This window comes from Eulemur rufifrons, chromosome 16 (assembly GCF_041146395.1).
Source record: "Eulemur rufifrons isolate Redbay chromosome 16, OSU_ERuf_1, whole genome shotgun sequence".
In the NCBI taxonomy this organism is placed as follows: domain Eukaryota; kingdom Metazoa; phylum Chordata; class Mammalia; order Primates; family Lemuridae; genus Eulemur; species Eulemur rufifrons.
Window position 1 is genome coordinate 48,902,382 of NC_090998.1, and position 20,347 is coordinate 48,922,728.

The window sequence follows — 20,347 nt, forward strand, 5'->3', positions numbered from 1 at the left end:
GAAATTTGTATCCCTTTTAAGTTTTATGACTTCTTTCAAACATTGCTTTTTTAGCCCCTGAATGTTTACTGAAATTAATTTGTTTTTTCTTTCTAATAAGTAAGGCGCCACTGTCCAGAGCTCAACCAAACACAAGAAATGATACTCCTTCACTAAATGCCTCATAGAAGACAGGGCAGGCAGAATATGTTATTTTATCCACCAAAAAATTTTTAAAAGGTTTGTTTTAAAATAGGAGGCTTAAATTGACTTCTTTAGCTGAAAGATGTGTATTAATAGGATAAAATGATGCTCTATACATTGGCATGAGGGATGGCTTAAAGTTGCCTTCAAATTTTTATACCAATTAATAACTATCTGTAGTAGGAAAAGTCATCTTGCTGCTACTCAGCTATGCCAGTGACACTCAGTATAACATAGGTCAAATATAAAGTCACACTTCCAATTCCTCAGTGCATCACTGATGTTTCTAACAAAAAATTCCTAGGATCATTCCTTTTCTCATGAATTTCATGTTATTTTACAAAAAAAATGTGGTTTTCTTCAATCTCTAAGGAAGATGAAGGTGATATTATGAATGCAAGAAGTCTTGTGGAAACACATTTTGCCTTCACTACATTTCCTGGGGATGGAGAGATCAAGAAAGGAAAGAGAAATTAAGCGCAGGGACTCCAGAGGGAGCCCCTGCATCTGCAGGTTGCCATCCTTCATGCCCGTCATCTGTTTGCAGATGAAATAATGGTGCCACTGTTTAACCTATTATTCCATGTTTTGCTTACAATAGTATTTGCCCATTTTTTCCATCCTTGTCTTTCTTGACCTCTCTGTGGCCCATGGAACAGTTACTTCCCCTCCTTACAGCTCCGTTCTCTTGGAGCTTCTGGAACCCCGTTGTCATCACGCTTCTATTCTGCACTCTTACCTTCTCACTTCTATACTTTCTGGGCGATCTAAACCACATCTATTGCTTCAAATATAATCTTTGCACTTGTAACTCCTGAAATCTAAACCTCCCTGGATTTGCTTGTGTGCACCAAACCCTCATTTTTAATTTCCTGCAAAACACTTTCACCTGGAAAGGTAGAGTCAGTATAGTCAAAATTCAAGTCACCGTCTCTGCCCAGCCCCTTACCTTCCAATGGTCCACTTTCCAACGACCAGCACCTGGTGGCTGAAGCCCGGCAACCTCAACTGCTCCTGTCCCCAAGCGGTTGGTCATCAGGTCATCTCAATCGCATCACTCACACCATCTCTTTTGAGCCTGTCCCTTGTGCTAATCAGCACCTTATTTTAAGCCCTCATCATTTCTCCCCCAGATTTCTGTGTGGGCTTCCTAACTGGCATCTCAGCCTTCCCAAGTCAGCCTCCCCGCTGCTGTCATGTCTTGAGTCATCGTGCCCTTTTCTAAAATCATTTGGTTAAAATCCCAGCTTATTATGGCATTTGATGACCTTTGTGTGTGATGCCCGCTTGCTGTTCCTGTCTTACCACCCTCTAAGTGACCACATATGCTCCAAAACACCAGAAGACATGCCTCCTGTGCTCGCATGCCAACCTGTCCTTGCCTACTATTTGTTCCTTCTATCAGAAACTCCCTTTTCTCTTATTTGCTCAGACCACTCCTATTCACTTTTCAAGACCCCAGCTCGAATGTCACCTTCTCCAGGAAGCCTTTCCTGACTTCATCTATCTCCCTCCTCGGCTGTTCCCCAAACCACCAGTGGCCCCTCTGAGTTTGGCTTCCACACAACCTGGGATTTTTGTCTGTTTCTGAAATCTCACTGTGTTGTAGTGCCACCGCTAATGACCCCGCCTCCTCAGTTCAGCTGTAGGGCTGGAAATGCGCTGCGTTCATCTCCTTACCCCCAGGGCTCAGCACGCAAACTCAGGGCTCAATATATGTTTGGCAGGTGAAGGAACCGATTCACGAGGAAAGGGGCAGAGTCCACCTCACTTGTCTCCGCAGATGGTTTCTTGCAGTAGGCCCTATATTCTCACTACCCTTTCCTAAGTGCTAATGTATTTGAGTTTTACTGTTAAGGGGATACCTTCTAGATGGGAAAAATCACTGGCCTCTTTTAACCAGCTGCCCAGTGTCCTCTGCTAATAAATTGTTCGTTCAAAGTAGAAACCAAAGTCTTGAAAACAGCCTTCAAGGTCCTACCAGATTGCCTCACCCCACCCCCACGATCGTTTTGGTAAGATTTCCCACAATCGAGGCTTTACCATGTTACTGCTCCAATCACAAGGGCCTCCTCACTAATTCTTGAGGCATGGGGCCTGCTCCCACCTCAGGGCTTTTGTAGTTGCCCAAAATGTTAAAATGCTCTTCCTCCAAAGAGTGGTACTTTCAGGTCCTTGCTCAAGTGTCATCTTCTCAGTGATGCCTTCTTTAACCACCTGGTACCTTACACCTCCTGTATTCCGGCTTCCCCACTTTGTTTTTTCTCCACAGTGTTTATCATCTGGCACAATATATATCCTAGTTCCCCCACCCCTGCATGAATGCAAGCTCCCTGTGGGCAGAGATGTGGCCTGTTTTATTCCCTGTCAAATCCCTAGTGTCTACTTTCTGGTATACAACAGGTGCTCAGTGATTGATCTCCCACACTAGGTCATGGTTTTCAAGTTCTTAAAAAGCAGCACAAACAACAACAATAAAACAGACAACTCAATTTAAAAATGGGCAAAGGACTTGAATAGACACTTCTCTAAAGAACATACACAAAGGGCCAGTAAACACATAAAAAATGCTCAACATAATCATTACGGAAATGCAAACCAAAACTACAATAAAATACTACTGCACACCCATTAGATGGCTACTGTCAATGCCTTCCACCCAAAAAACCACAACAGAAATCAGCAAGTGTTAGCAAGGATTTGGAGAAATTGGAACCCTTCTGCACTGTTGGTAGGAATGTAAAATGGTTTAGCCACTGTGGAGCCAGTGTGGTAGTTCCTCAAAAAATTAAATGAATTACTATATGACTCAGCAATTCCACTTCTAGGTATATATCCAAAAGAACAGAAAGCAGGAACTCAAAGAGATATTTGAGTTTATTACAGCATTATTCAGAACAGCCAAAGGTAAGCCACTCAAGTGTCCACTAACAGACGAATGGATAAATAAAACGTGGTATATACTATAAGATGGGAAATCATTCAGTCTTAAGAAGGAAGGAAATTCTGACACACCCAACATGTATAAACCTTGAAGACATTATGCTGAGTGAAATACGCCAGACACACAAAGACAAATATTCTATTAATATGATTCTATTTATGTGAAATACCTAGAGTGGTCAATTCATAGTGACAGAGAATAGACCAGTGGTGGCCCAGGGCGGAGGGGAGGGAAGAATGGGGAGTGGGTGTTTAATGGATACAGAATTTCAGTTGGAGAATATGATGCGAAAAAGTTCTGGAGATGGATGGTGATGGTTGCACAATATGCAAATGTACTTCATGCCAAAGAACTACATACCTAAAAATGGCTAAAATGGTAAATTTTATGTATGTTTTACCACAATCTAAAAAAAAAAAAAAAAGAAAAAGCAGCACAGCTCTTGCCTCGCACTCAACAAGAAGCCTAACATGTCAGCAGACTGAACAGAAGCCGCTGCAGGGCAGGAAGCGGCGCGCCAGGGCGTGTCCAGCTGCCGGGCGCCCGCTGCTGCCCCCTGAAGGATGAGCCCCACGGAGATTGGGGACCTCCACGGGGGAGGGGCCTGGCTCCGTCCTGAAGTGCTTATGCACCGGTTTCACTGTTCTTAAGCACAGGAAGTTAAAGAGTTAAGCTGGCTCCATTTCTAGGAGGAACTTAGCAAAAGGAAAAATGTCATCACCAAGTGGCCTTGGGCCAAGTGTCAACAGTGACTTATTTTTACAGAAATCCCTGGTGGCAGGGGAGAAACATCAGGGGAAAGAGCAACATTAAGTCACTGGCACCATATTCAATTATCATTAAGGTCTCACATTTTCTAAAGCCTTTCCCCTAATAACTTAATCCTCAAAATAATTGTTGAGTAGGAATAAAAGGAATTGTATAATCTCCAATTAATAAGTGGATGAATATACAAAATTCTGTGGGCATTATCCACAGAGAATGACAGACGTGAGGATGACTTTAAGATGATAATCGCTACCATTTATTAAGGATTTATTAATTAAGATATTGGCTCAACATTTTCCATGGACTATTAAATTTCATACTTCCAACCAGCCTCCTTCTATCACTTGGTAGTTACTACTGTTATTATTTCTTTATACAGAAAACAATACTGAGGCGCAAAGAATAAATAACTTTCCAAAAATTAAAAAGCTACTAGGTGGTAGACTGGAGCATTAGGAGGCTCCGGAGCCTGTGCACTTGACCACTATTATTCTCTGCTGTCCATCCCAGTCCTCACACCTGGCTCTTTGGGACAGGCCTAACAAAGCTTCCTCCAGCCTTGAAAACACGTACAATTGATGAGTCCTCAGAGGTCACTGTGTTTTCCAACTCTAAGTTGAACTAGTACTAACAAAATAAATCAGTACTTATTATTCCTGAGCATAGATGCAATCAGACACTATTTCTTAGACTATGAATAAATTTCTAGATCTTTTAAAATCCTATACAAATTTTTATACAAAAATACCCTCAATATTATTAGCATTTGGGTCATTCCATTCAATGTCTCCTGACGTCCCCAGTAAACACCTCTCCACAGGACTAAATTATCCACTGGTAGACAGAGCATTGATTATTCCCTATCCTTTTCTGAGCGCTTCTTCAGAACTTTCTGAGGATATGTCTGCTTTATTCTTCAGAAACTGGAGAGAGGAGAAATACTTTGTGGCTTGTCAACAGGGCATTCAGTCTGGGGGGCCATCCCACGGGCTGCGTTAGTTTGGGGCCAACTGAAACACACATGAATTTGGAAGGGCAGCAGGCACAGGCTCCAAACGGACAACCAGAGTAGGCAGGAAGGAGAAGACAGGGCAGAGTTCTAGTGGGGCTCTAAGCCAACAGCAGTAGTTATTTCTACCCTCAGAGAGGCTCCTGGACTATTTCCTCACAAAGAAGTGGCTTCTTTGAAACCACCAAACATTATATCAACTCTTACAACAAAACCTATATATGGTGTGGGTGTTTCATTCACTTTAAGTGTTAAAAACACAAATGCCAGCTCTTCATACATGTGCCACCTTCAGGTTGGAATGCGTGGTACACTAAGTCCAGGCCCGCCACCCCCCTAACCGTGGGGACACTGCTTTTCTCACTTCCATCCCAGACCCAGATTGAGCCCCTGCATTTTACAGTGGGGCTAGGGTGTGTGCCGCTCTGCTCACCTGAGAACCAAGGGCAGGGGAGGTCTTACCGAGTTCTCCCTTAGCTGCAGTCCTTCCCCGTTGGGAAGGGAAGACCGTCTCTTGGACGAGTTCCTGTTTGGGGTTGAGGTAATGGCCCCTGCCTTCTTCTTCACAGTGAGCACCTCACAGCTGGCTTGGTCTTCATTGTGTGTGCTCTTCCCAGCGTTGATAACCCTGGAGAAGAAGCCAGAAAAGCAGGTCAGAGTGATTTTGGGAAGGCTGAGGGCTCAGTCCATGTCAGGGGTTGGCCAAGGCAGACTCTACAACTGGTGCAGAACTAAAGCCCTACTTAATGCAAAGGACCTTACGGTCTTGGTATCTTATGTTCCTGAATAAGTGGATTTTTGAAAAGTGGAACGTATTAGCGCCCATTATTTCCTAAAGAAGTTGTTCTGAGCCCACAGGTCTGACCGATGTGACCAACTCCACAGATCCATTTTAGTCAAGACACATGAGGCAGTCACTCTGTCAGGTTAATTTGGGGCCTGCACTTTCTGGCAATTACAATGAAGACAGATAGCCTGGCTCAGGGAATTCTGTTGCAGCTCTCCATGTGGTGAACAGCAAAACCATCATCAATCTTACCAAAGTACAAGGCAGTAAGTTGCAGCCCACTGTGAAATCCAAGGGAACAGAGAACCGTATTTCACCACTGCCATGCTCATTTTTGCTTTACACCCAGGGAAGTGAAGGGATCAAAGGTTTACTCTTTTAAAAGTATTTTTAGCTCTTTATCTTTTCTCCTATAGTCTTCACACTGCATTGTCACACCAGGCCATAGACACCCTGATTTGGACACCAAGACACATATAATGATATTATTGTTGACATGCTTTGACATTGCTTTCGTCAAATTATTAAATGTTTTAAGCACATGAATGCTTAAAAAACATGCCACAACGTTCACATACTTTTTCTGTATCAGTTGACTGCAGACTCAACTCTTGGGTTCCAGCACCATTTTCTTATTAAGTAATTAAGCAGCAGCTAAAATAGATTTCCTGAAAGAGAGCTCTCCTTGATTTGCCACTGGCTGTTTCCCTTCTAAAACTTCAGCGGCATCACAGTAGCTGACAGTGTGGAGTTTATAGAACTCAGTGGCAAGGAAAGCTAAATGAAAATTCACTCTGTAAGTGAAGTACCCACACTGCTCTATTAATCTGGTCGCACGGCCTCCGAACAGGTAAGTAAAAGATTATCATGTTCCAATGACTTTTTTTTTAACTTTTTCATTCTATAATAATTATAGATTCAGAGTAAATTGCAAAAATAGTACAGAGTCCCATGCAGGCTTCACCTAACTTCCTCCAAAGGTAACATTTTGTATAGCATAGTACAATATCAAGAAATTGATATAGATATAATAATCTCACCCAGACTATGGACTTTATTCAAATTTCACCAGTTTTTATATCAGATAGCTTTTGTACTGAGAACTGTATTGATCTCCATAAGCCAACACATGCATGCCACAACCAAATAGGAAATGGAAAGCAAATTGAGATTTGGGCGCTGCCAGATCTAAGGGAGCATGTTTCAAGCAATCTTCTGCCAGATTCTACAGAGGTGTTTCAGATGTTTTAACATTTTCTTTAAATTTATTTTTTAAATGTATGTGCACTTTCAAAAAATGCAATAATTTAAAAATTCATTCCCATCTATTCATGTGAACAAATACATGCTAGTCTATATATTTCGGGCAGTTTTGGTATAATAAGCCTTCTCTCTATTCTCTTCCATTGACCAGTATCATTTAAGTGGAAGAACTATTTAAAAAATCACCACTTGCAATGACTTATCTGCATGTTCTAAGAAAAAGATCATATGAGTCATCTGCCTCCCTGATTTCAAATTTCAAATTAAAATTGCTTCATTGTTCTTATTGCATTTGTTATAAATTTCAACAGGGCATGTTTTTATAAAAACCTACTTTTACTCATTTCACGTATTACAGGTTTTTTGTAAGTTTTTTTTTTTTTTTTTTTAAGTAGATTGCTGCTTACAAAGTTTAAAAATCATAGTTCCAGGGATGTGAGTTAGGAGGTTGGAATCCTGGCTGCTCTGTGGCTGAGGGGTGGGGCAAGGGAGGCTTCAATACCTATTTTCTTGCCTCATCATCCTCTCTCCTCTCAAAAAAGACGTTTTCGTATGGCTTGAGAATAAAATGGAATTCTTGCGGACACAATGAGGTTACCTGCATGACAACGGTTAATACTACCACATTCACTGCCTGAGCTAAGTAACTTACCCCAAGTTCCACAGCCAGGAAGGGCACAGCGGGGATTCAGAATGAGCCTGCCTTGACCCCCAACCCAGACTCGTCCTATTGCACCCTGGGGACAGTCTGTGGCAGGCCAAGCTGGACTGCGTGGGAAAACACAGAACAGGCAGATTAGGCAAGGTCTGGTCCAAGACCAAAAGAAAGGGGAATTCTCTCCCTGCTTCTCTGGCTAATGCAGGGGTCCACAAGAGGGCCCAGGGACAGGGGAAAAATGGCGGGCTCAGATTCTACGTGTCCCTAGAGAAGTGCACACTTAATTCAGGCCAAGTCACTAGGTTTGCAGCTGAAGCTTCTAGTACAGAAAATGCACCTGCCTGGAGCAGCCCTTTTATGTCTATCTTTGGAGAACCAAACCAGGCAGAGGAAGGAGATTCAAAATACCATCTGCCTCTCCCCAGTCACTGGTAGTGACCTCCCAAGCAACCTATCTGGGGTGGATTGTTCACTGGAAAGTGGCATCATACCACCATGGTCTCCGAATGAGTGCCTCCCCTAGGGAATGCTGGGGTGGAGGTTCAGCTGGGAAAACCAGTTCACCACAACCCTCCTCTCCACGCTGACCGCTGTATATGATCCTGGCTGTATTTCCAGAACTTGGCATCAGCCTGACCATTGGCACCTAATCTTGTGCTGTAGTCAGGGTTTTTTGTTTTTGTTTTTTTTTGTTAGCGGGTGGAGGAAGGCTGTTTTGTTTTCTGAATTAAAAAAGCATCACTGATCTCCAATAGCTGCAAGCCAGGCTGACTCATCTGCCATTGTTGTTTCCAACAGTCAACAAAGCTACTATAATTACATAAATCACAAATCACTGTCCCCTTAAAGTGCTTTGTCTCTTGTCTCTTCGTGATTATGAAACCCCAAGGTTGACCTAACTTCAGCAAGAGGCCTTAGAAACTTTATTTACGCATGAGAAACACTGTGCCCTGGAAGACGGTGACTTGCACAAGGTCACACAGCCAAATGCAGCAGAGCTGGGAACGCACTTCTGAGTTCTGAGCTCTTTCTGCGTCAGCTCTCAGGTTGTTTTATTTCCCTATTGTGCATCTATGCTTGTTGGCACTCGGTTCAGAGGTCTACACTGCAATGACTCAAAGCCAGAGAACTGTGAAAGAACAATTACTGGTGACCTTACTTTGCCGATTCATGTTGAATACAGCTTGTGAATAACACCAACGAAATATCGGAAAGTCAGAAATGTCAATCTAGTGGGAAGACAGCAGTAAGTCTGTTTGGGCAGGTATCTGATTATTATGCAGATGATAAAATATTAATTTAAATATTGATTATTTAAATGTCAATTTAAAGTCACTGCCTTTTAAAAAATACAACTCTTATCCCACATGTTATATTATTTCAAATTCCATATTCTACAGAGCTTTCATAGAAAGACCTGATTCTTCTAAATTTATTTTGCCTTTAACAAGTTTGATCATTATCAACTTAAATATTTTATATTGCTCTTCAAAGGCAAATACTTTGTTTAGTAAATATAAACAAAATCTCTAAAATTTCTAAAAGTCATTGTGAAAGATTTTGTTTCCCAGGCTGAGGAGCAGCATGCTGTTTAGAGAGTCAATAATTTCCTTAAATGTATGAAGTTATAGCAGTAGCTACACTCCCTTCTTGTTGGTACGCACCAGCAAAAAGTCGGCACTACCTTGAAAGCAACAGGAAAGACTAAAAGGTGTACATTCTTTGTCTAAACAATAACTACCCATGATGCTGATTATGAAGACAAAAAAAAAAAAAAAGAAAAAAAAGCTGGTGGACCATGAATAATTATACCTTTGATCACATTATTTTCCAATTTCCACAAAGAGGAAAAACATTTTCCTTGACATTAAACTGGAGGTAATAAATCATGGCTGTGAATAACAAGAGCTATCTCCCTAGAATGTAGCACATAGCAGGTGCTCAGCAAATGTTTGTTGAATGAATGAATGAATCAGACAGAAAACAACTCTGCTACTTCCTAAATATGGAGAATAGTAGCTTACATTTGTGGAAAAGTATCTGGGTGCCAGAGACTGCTGTTAGCATTTGCATGTGATAATTAACTTTGTCCTCTTGTCAACTCCATCAGTTAGCTACCACTGTTGGCCCCTTTTTAAAGATAAGTCACAGCTAGTGAGTGGCATTGTAGTTTGGCCAAGTTACATAACATCTGCAAATCTCAATTCCTTAGCTGTACTTTGTGGATTGAATTCTATGACTCACTAAGATATATGTGTGCTGGGGGAAGGGAATTATAGTCATCTAAATTAAAGAATTGGGTTCTTTTGAAGTGAGGATTAAATTGAGGTAGGAAAAACGTTAGAGGTTGACGGTGAAGGACAGTTAATGTCCCTTCAATGTGGAAAGTTCATACCCAGCTCTTTCAACTCTTAGAAGAATACGACACATCTGCCGTGGCAGAGACACATAGAAAGTTAAACTCACTTATGTATTACTTTAACCTACTTTAATCTGCCTCTGATTGAACCCAAACACCTAGGTTTTCCCCCTCTTGCAAATAAATATAGGTAAACACAGAACTTTAAGGACTTAAAAGTCAAAAATCCTGTATGTGTATCAGATACAGCTTGAAGTTAGGACCTAAATACCAGGTATGAACACGACAGTGAGATCATAGCAATAGCAGAATCTACTTGAAAAGAGCAAGCAGTTCATTCTGTGTTACCATCAAACGCTTGGGAAAATCACTTTTCTTCTGTTTGTGAAAATAATCATAATTTTCTTTTTTTTGCAATCAACTCCATCTGAATTTCAGCAGAAAAGTCCTGCTTTTAAATGCAACTGTTAAAATTTTCAAGTTATCTGCTCATAAACTTACTCCAAGGACACTCATCCGATGATATGATCCAGAAAGGATCCCTGTTATTAAACACAAAGTAAGTACCTCAAGAATTCTCAAATAGTGAGCCCTTGTCACAAAGGCCACTGGCCTGGAGAACTGTTTTCAACAGGTTTACAAATGGTAATCCACAAAGGACAGTCACAGTTGACATTTTTTGAAGGATTCTCATGTGACACGCACCGTGCTAAACACCTGACAGGTGGCGAGTCACTGACCACCAGCCCCCGCACGTCCCCATCACGAGGTACACGCCATACTACAGAAGGCAGAAACAGGGACAACAGTTGGACAGACCCAGTCCAAACCTAGTCTCTGCTAATTACTCGCTGTAGCTGTGTGTTCTTGGGCGAGTTACTTTCTCCCCCCAAAATAAGGGTAATCATAGTCACTTCCCTATCACAGCAGAGTTGTGAGAATTACATGCTGTAGCAGGAACAGTATTCAATGGTGTCTGCACGTAGGGAGCGCTCACTGTACGTTATTTGATAATAATACAGAAATACAAAGCTAGCTGCCTCTTCTCTTGGGCCCCGGGGATGTTATCCAGCCAGTCAGAGGAGAATCTCCTCCCTCCCCTTTCCATCAGCAACCCCCTGCCTGCCTCATGAACACATGGCCAGGCACCCGGAGCCTTCAAATGGCTTGGCATGACACTTCCCAGAACAGGGAACTGGAGCAAGCCCACTCACTCCTCTGAGCTCTCTGCTCAATCCACATACGTGCCGGTGCTCTGTACACAGGAAAGTACCCACGCGGTTACAAATGGGCCACGTCCAGATTCCCACCCAGATCTGCCCACATATACCACGTACACCAGGCCCCCAAGCTCCAGGGACTCAGAAGCTCAGGTCCTCGGACAAGAGAAAAAGACCAAAGAGAGAATTTTGTTTCGTATTGTTTGGTTCTTGCTGTCTTGCCTTATTTTTAAGGAAATATAAAGGCCTGAACAGCTCAGGCTAAAAGGTTTAAACTAAGTGTTAACTCTATTCAGCAGGCAGTAAGTAATCACCCCAGTTAAGGAATCACCTGGTTATAAGGGCCATCAGGTGAAGTGAGATATTGCTGATTCATATATAAGAGGGAAGTAGAGAGTAAAATGCTGTAGGGGGGAAATGAATAATTTATTGGAGACCAAGTACAGCTATCAATTATGAAAATTCTCTTTTCTAGGTAACCTCTTAGGCAATGTTTCATGTGGTTTTCTGAAGTGGTTACGGACCACCCAGATAGGCTGGAACATAAAGACAACTTAATTCCTAGTTCCAGTAATAACCTCTCATTCTTGGGGTACTGCAAAAACCACAGCTCTGAGCAGGAACCTAGGCCTCTGATAACAGCCATCAGCTGCTCGGCCAGTCAAGCATCCATCAAGCATAATAGCGTCTCCCAGATGGCTGCAGCCACCTCCGGGTAGGAGGGGGACAGGAGTCACCCCAGCCAATTCAGCTAACAGTCCATGACCAGGGAGTAGCAAGGATGACATAAAAACGAATTCTCTGTGGTGTTCGGCTTTCACATTTTGGAAGATGACTAAGTACCATCTTGTGACTTGTGTGGCAGCATGGCTGAGCAGTCTAAGTGCGATCTCGTGGAGGAAGAAACATGGTAAAGGCAGAATAAACACAGGCTGGGAAAAGGTCCTTCTCTCACCCCAGGGCCTTGTACCTTTTTGCTGTCTGTGGCTAATGAAGAGATGTGACCAATCAGGGGTTGCAAACTGGAGTCTCAAGGGCCACATTCAGCTCACAAACAAGTTGGTATTTTTAAATTTTTGCCCACAAAGTCTTTTTTATTTTGAGGAGAATTCATTGCTGATATTTAAAAACTAGGATATTTACATTAAAACCTTAATTTTCCCATTTCTTTTGAAAACTCATACATCTGGCTAGACACCTGTCATGTGCTTATGTGACAACAGTCAGCTGGACCTGAGGGGAGCCTGCCACATGAGATAGGACACGTCCTTGCTGGTTCACCCCAGACCTCACTCTGTCCACCTCTGCCACTGAAGTGACCAGCCTGGCCCCAGGGGTATCTGAATCTGTAACCCTGCAGTCAGATCTCTGTGACTTCATGAGTAAACCCAGAAAATGACTGGATACATAGTATACATTAAAATAATTTTTAACACATTTATTATGTAACCATAGAAATAAGTTAAGAGGTCTAGGACATAGTTTCTGCTTTTTAAGACTTTTTGTCTTACTCTGTTCAGGCTTTCTAGCAAAATACCATAATTTGGGTGGCTTATAAATGACAGAAATTTATTCCTCACGGTTCTCAAGCCTGGAAAGTTTAAGATCAAGGTGCCAGCAGATTCCATGTCTAGTGAGGCCCCTCTTTCTGGTTCATAGATGATTGTATTCTCACAGTAACCTCATCTGGCAGAAGGAACAAGGGACAAAGTAGCTTTCTGGGGCCTCCTTTATAAGATCACTAATCCCATTCATGAGGGCTCCACCCTCATGACCTAATCACTTCCCAAAAGTCTTACCTCCTAATACCACTACACTGAGGATTACATATGCTTTTTGGGAGAGACACAAACATTCAGTCCACTGGCCCCCCTCACAACGCAATTTGCTCAGATTGATGCCATACTCAAGGCGTATGGTCACAAGGGACGTAAGAATGCAGAGGAGGAAACAAGTCTGCAAAAGAAGAGTCAGGGAAAGTGTCACCAATGAGGTGGCATCTATGGTCTGAGCTCAGTCTTATGGAAGGAAGGAGGGAATCAGTACTCAGAGAAAAGGCAAGGAAAGGCTCGGCAGGCAGCAGAACAACCTGTGAAAGCCCAGGGTGACGTGAAGTTTATAAGGAGGGGTTGGCTGGGACCTAAGTATTGGCTCGGAGAGGGAGCTACATTAGAACTAGACCATGAAATTCTACAGGAACTTTATCCTGTTGTGTCTAGGACAGACTCAAGAGCTACTTTGTCCCTTGTCCCGTCTGCCAATGGGATTTCTTCCCAATAGGGGAAATCTAAGATTGTTTAAACAAGGGACTGATACGATCACATTTACTTTAGAAAAAGAACACCAGTGGTCTAATGGAGGATGGGTTACAGAGGATAAATGACAAAGGCAAAGAACTCAGGCAGGGTCTCTTAGAACAGTCCGAGTGACAAAGAGGCTGTGAGCCGAGTTGATGGCTCTGAGTGGAAGGGAAGAGAAGATTTGAGGCGGCAAATGAAATGAGAAGTCTTAGTAAATCCTGCTTGGGCTATGGGGGACACGGGTTATGGGGAAGAGGGGAGAAAAGAGGATGATTCCCAGGTTTCCAAAATGGCAGAATGAGCAGACAAGGCACTGCTGATTATGAAGGGAGGTGAGAAGGTGAAACAAGAGGTCGGGAGTTCTGGGGGATGAGATCATGAAATTGGTTTTAGGTCAGTGAACAGAAAGTTTCCAGGAACCAGAAAGTTCAAAGGCAGTGGTAGCCTAGTTCAACTTAATCAGGGGCTGGCGAACTATTGCCTGTGAGCCGTATCTGGACCACTGCTTGGTTTTGTGCAGCCTGCAAGCTAAGAATGGGTTTTACATGTTAAGTTGAAAAAAATATTTCATCATATGTGAAATTGACATGAATTCAAATTTCAGCATCCATAACAAAACAGCCACATTCACTCATTTACACATTGTCTCTGGTGGCTTTCACGCTACCATGGCAGAGCTAGTAGTAGTTGTGACACAGACTGTCTGGCTCACAAAGCCTAAATTATTTATTATCTGGACCTTTACAGAAAATGTGTGCTGATCCCTGAACTTAACCATTAGGTTAAATTCTCTGAAATTGTTTTTGAATATCAAAAAGGGTTGAATACTGATAATTTCATACTGTTATACATAATCAACAGGTGAAGCAAAAAAGAGAGATGCAGGTTTGGGTGGAAGTTAACATGCATCTTGGTGCTATTAGTTACATTAGCTGTGGATACACTTTGTGGCTAGCCCTTGGGGGCCATCATTAGCTTCCGCCCCTCTCACTAATATAATTAAATAACTGAGAATTAAAAAACAAACACCAAAGATCAAAAGAAGATAAGGTGCCTACCCACAGATCTCCCCCACATAAATATCAATGATTTCCTCTTCATATTGGATGATTAGAAATGAACTTTTAACATAGTTAACAGAAACTCATCTTTGGGTATTTCCTTTCAATTATTCTCCAAGACCTCTTGGCAAAACTATTAATATCATCAACGTCCAACTTCCTTATTTCAATAAGGAAGTCTGTGCTCTGTCAAATGCTAGAACAATTCCCATACAAGGCCCCGGTGCTGCTCTGCTGGGGCCAAGTGAAATCAAAATAAAGGTCTACCCAAAAAGGATTTTAAGTTTTAAGGTTTTCATTAAATAAAGCAGAAAAATGCTTTTTGCAGATTTAGAACAATATCACTTGTATATAGCTGTTAGCTTCTGTTGGCAATTAAAAAAGAGCAATGTACTACTTTTCTAAAGATAAAGTTTCCTTTTTTTATTCATCAGATACATTCACTGGTACTATTAACAATATGAGAGAAAACATTTTTTTAAACAAAGTGTGTCAATTTCAAATGTGTCATTTAAAAACTCAAACCTTAAAAAGCCTAAAATAAAAAGAAATATGACATCAAAAGATAGAATATTCTAATCTCAACAGACATCAAGTAAAATACATAATTTTTAAATTGGCAGATTCCTCAAAAAACACAGACACAATTTTGGCTTTGCTCCTGTTGTTGGATAAAGAAAATACTGGACTATCTAGGGACTGATATTTTCCTTTTAAACCTTAAAGCAACACAAGTGGAACAATGTTATGGAGGAGAGAATTGTTGGGTGGTACGAAGGGTTTTTAAACCATAACTTGGGAGCTCTGCATCTCTATTTTAGAAAATCCTTAAAAATATGCTATCATCCTTCATATAAGAGAAGCCACTCTGCCTAGGCATACATCAGAGCAGGAAACATGGGAGCAGACAGGTTCTTCTCTGCTGGAAATTTGGGAAGAAGTTTGGTACAGCAGTTATGAGCAGAGACGCTCTGGAACCAGACTCCCTGGGCTTGAATCCTGGGTCAGCCAGTAGGTAGCTGCATCACTTTTGGCAAGTTATTTCATTGTGCCTCTGTTTCTCATCAGTAAGATGGGGACATTTAACAGTACTTCCCTCACAGAGTTGTTGTCTGACTGTTGGACAACAGAACTGTTTAACATGTTTTACATCTAATAATTTAGTTAATGCTTTTAACCTTACATGAGAAAGTTGTTGTCATTATCCTCATTTTATTGGCCCCATCAATATCATATACATGATTTAGGTAAATGTGCTAGATAAGCCATTCTGGCATTTCCTCATAACAACTGAGATTTAAAATAATGTATTGTGTTCACACAAATGATGCTTTTGCAATTAGTTGCACAACAGTATATAAATGGAACACAAGTAACGCAAGAAGGAATTGTGACTTATCATATTGTTTTAGCACCCCAATATAATACTTTTTCCAAGGCAAGCACAGTATTACTGCAAATATACATTAAGAGCAATAATTAATTCCCCCTCATTACTCCAGCCTTTGTCTTTTTTGAAATGAAATTGTACTTTATTTTAATTGAAAATAATCTGCTTTGGAAAATCTTCACCTCTGTGTTAACTTGCAAAAGAAAGTTTGTTTCCAGATTCAAGACTGAACAATAGTTCAGGTAGCCCTTTGAAAACCAGTTGTTATCTGATCAAACATTTTTAACTTTGTCCTCAGGCTCAGGGCAAAACTCAGTTAATAATCTAAACCTCACTAATGTACAAGGGAAAGAACATGCCAATTTAGGTCTTGACGCCCCAGAAGAACCAATCTGGGTTCCATTTTAGTCAAAGTGATTTCTGCCCTCAGGAAGCTAGAAAGTGCAATGAGACACTGCTATGGCCCTGAACAAGACAAATGCACTGAATGTAAGCTATTTTAAATTAGATGCCCAATGCATCCTTAAATAAAAAGGACAAGGGGGACCACCAACGTATTTCAATTAGTCAAAGACAGATGTGTTCCACAAGGTTGTATGTTGATTTTGGTAGTTTTCCTTCTCTCTCAAATCACATGGCAAGGTTTAGGCACTCAATAAATGTTGGTTTAATGAATGAACAAATGAATTCCTTTTCACGGTAACATCCCAAGGGAGAGACTAGAATAATAAAGGAGTTCTAAGCCTACCTATTTACTTCCTAAAGCTTCAAATATTTTGTTTGAGCCTTCTCATCCTTGGTTTCAAGGAAAATAAGTCTACATTCAAAGAAAAAATTTATTTAATTATAAGCACCTCTATTAGAAAATGAGCTTAGGAGCAGGACACATAATGTGAGCCCCAGACATCTCCAGCATGGAAGTAGCCAATGCAAGCCAGGGCCTAGGGCACCACAAGGTGGCATCTAAATCTGAACTCCACGCTGGTAAGGATGTGGAGAGATAGGAACACTCTCACACTGCTGGTGGGAATGCAAATCAGTACAACCTCTGTGGACAATAATTTGGAGATACCTCGAAGAGCTAAAAATAGAAATATCATTTGATTCAGCAATAGCACTATTAGGCATCTACCCAAAGGAACAAAAGACATTCTATAATAAAGACACCTGCACTAGAATGTTTATGGCACCACAATTCACTATTGCAAGGATGTGGAAACAACCCAAGTGCCTTTCAATCCATGAGTGGATTAATAAAATATGGTATATGCATACAATGAAATACTACTCAATTACAAAAACAATGGTGATCTAGCACCTCTTATATTATCCTGGACAGAACTTGAGCCCATCCTCCAAAGTGAGGCATCACAAGAAAGGAAGAATAAGCACCACATGTACTCGCCATCAAATTGGCACTAACTGATCAACACTAAGGTGCTCACATGGTAGTAACATTCATTGGGGGGTTGGGGGGCTGGGGGTGGGTAAACTCACAATTAATAGATGCGGTAAGCATCGTATGGGGGAAGGGCATGCCTCTAATCCTGGCTTGGGTGAGGCAAAGTCATAACATGTAAGCAAAATATTTGTACCCCCATAATATCCTGGAAAAATAAATCTGAACTCCAGGGCTGGCTCTGCCTTATAATCAAGTGCTTGCTGTGTTAACAGTCATAGCTGGGAGGGCCACGGTGTCTCTCTCCCAATCCTGAAAGACTACTGGGAAGGAGGGAAATTCCAGAGGTCAAAGGGGGACTTGGAAGTAAGAGAAAGGCAATTCTGACATTAAATCAGTTTAAAGCTACCCAGCAATGCAATGAGTTAACTGGAAAAGTAGGAATTCCCTTCATTGGAAATATCCCAAGCTGGTTTATAACCTCTCTGGGATACTCTAAGGATCTCTGTATTGAATGGGAAGTTTTAAAGGCTTTTTTCCAACTATTCAGTCTAAATCTCCACCTCCTCCCACCTTACCCCCATCCCCAGTTACTAAAAAATCTAAACCTCTTTCAGAGCTAAAATTAATTTACATGGCATATAGATTTAGATGAGCAGTACTTGTCTTGCTAAAGTAGTACTCTGATACCTGATAAACTATATTTGACACATGGTAGGTCTCTACAAAATGGACATCTGATTAACTCTACTTCCTATCCCCAACTGAACTGTTAATGTGGGGGTGTACAAGTGAGCCTCAAGGGCTGCTGTGGCTCCCAATGTGGTTTTTTTTCCCTCCCAAACAAACTTTCCCTGGGAGATCATCTCTGTTCCTAAGGCTTCATTTAAGATGCAAACATGAAGCACTGCCAAAATCATGCCTACAGTACAGCTCTCTGGTGTGTCTGGCCTGCATTTCCAAATGCTTTCAGAATATCTGCATTTGCATCCTGCACACATTAAAGCTGCCCAAACCTGTACTCATGTCTCCTTACTTCTCCTGTCTACCTCCTGTCTCAAATACGATCCTCCTTTCCAGAGTTCCTTGTCTTAACGGACCAAGAATTCCAAGGAACACCCTTGTCCTCCTAGCTTCTTACTCTCCCCGAATCTGGCCTCTCAGCCTGTACATCCGACATCACAACTATGACTGACATTGAACGTTGCTGATTCCGTGCCTCATTCAGGCCCTCATCACGTCCTCCAGCCACAACCGCCTACAACTCCTAATCTGCTGTCTCTTCTCCAGTAAATCCTGCACAGCGTGGCCAGACTGACCTTCCTCAACCCTGCATGTGGCCATGGCTATACCACGATCACATTTCTTCAAGTGGATTCTGAAGATCTCAGGATAAAATTTAAACTCCTTAGCTTGCCACTCGAGGGTCTCATGATCTGGGCTCTCCTCACATCCTCAGCTTCCCCCATGTGCTCTCCTCACACCCCTCATCCTCAGCTGTCCTAAACAGCCTGTGGTCTATGGAAACCACCGAACTGCTACGGTACACACGTGATTCCCCCAGGCCCCAGCCTGCAACGACCTGACCTCCTCCTGTCTGACAAACATCCCCTGAACTTCCACACCCAGTTTGTTTAAGGCTGTTTCCACATGCACTTCTTTATCGTAGTTCTTAAATACCGCAACGCAGCCACTAAGTAGTGCAGTGCTCACACTGACGGAAATCACCAGAAACACCAACTAGTATGTGAGCTCTGCCACCTATTAGCGGGGTGATGTGGGTAGGCTCATGGGCTACTGTGTAGACTGAGAGGATGAATGAATGTCAAGTTCATAGACATGTTTTTATCTGCCCAGTCACCCTTTTTTTTTTTTTTTAAATACTGTCTTTCTTTCCCACCCTCCTCCATCTCATTCGTATAGTTGTTCCATGACCAGAGTTGATTGGTCTAGGGATAGCCATGTGATCCATGTTGAGGCAATTAGGGCCCTTCTATGAAAAATGAAATAAACAAAATGGTGGCAGAGGGAGGGAGGCAGGTGAGAGACAGAGACAGAAAGGAGAAATGAAGCAGATTATGTAAGAAAAGCATATAGATTAGAAATAAAGGGAAGCTCAACAGAGTCCATAATTCTAGCTACTCCCAAGACCCATGTGTCCTTAAATTTTCTGGGCAACTCCAATATTCTATGATAAATTCCACCTGGGTGGCTGTCAATTGCGAGCTAAGAAGTCTAACAATTCCCAACTCTCAATACATGTTCATTGTACTATTATTATTAAATTGTAAGTACCTCGAAGGCAGGAGTAGAATCTTGATTGTGTATCTTTCAGAGACAAGAATAGTGCCTGATATACAGCAGGCAGTCATATACCTACTGAATGAAATGTTTGTTGACTTCAGGGGAGAAATAGTAGCTTGGAGTTAAAATTCTTATCACAAGCTCAAGGATCTTTAGACAACATCCTGTGCTAAGGGGTAAAAGACAAACAACAAGTAGCAAATTTTTGACAGTTATAATCAGAAAGAGTCAGTGAGGTACACACATCCATGTGCCACTGGTCAGCCACATTTAATCCTCTAAATATCTTTGTTTTTTCATTTTTATCTTTAAGACAGGGTCTCACTCTGTCACCCAGCCTGGAGTGCAGTGGCGTCATCATAGCTCACTGCAACCTCAAACTCCTGGGCTCAAGCGATTCTACTGCCCCAGTCTCCCAACTTGCTGAGACTACAGGTGCATGCCAGCACACCTGGCTAATTTTTTAAAATATATATTTATAGAGATAGGGTCTTGCTAGGTTGCCCAGGCTAGTTTTAAACTCTTAGCCTCAAGTGATCCTCCTGCCTTGGCCTCCCAAAGTCCTGGGATTACAGGTGTGAGCCACCATGCCTGGCCAAAATATATTTGTCTTAGTATCTACTGAGCAAATCAAGGTTTATTTTGAGGATTCCTGAAAAAGCTGTATTCTATGAATAAATGTTAAACGCATGTAGAGAGCTA

General features: G+C 41.8%; 1 protein-coding gene across 1 annotated transcript in view; it reads right to left on the bottom strand.

Annotated features, from left to right (window-relative positions):
- Window positions 1-20,347, bottom strand: part of PPM1H (protein phosphatase, Mg2+/Mn2+ dependent 1H) — a 235,427-nt gene that overhangs the window by 135,978 nt on the left and 79,102 nt on the right. The window contains exon 2 of the mRNA XM_069490674.1: window positions 5,367-5,532. Coding sequence (XP_069346775.1) covers window positions 5,367-5,532 — 166 coding nt within the window. The remainder of the gene's footprint in view (window positions 1-5,366; window positions 5,533-20,347) is intronic.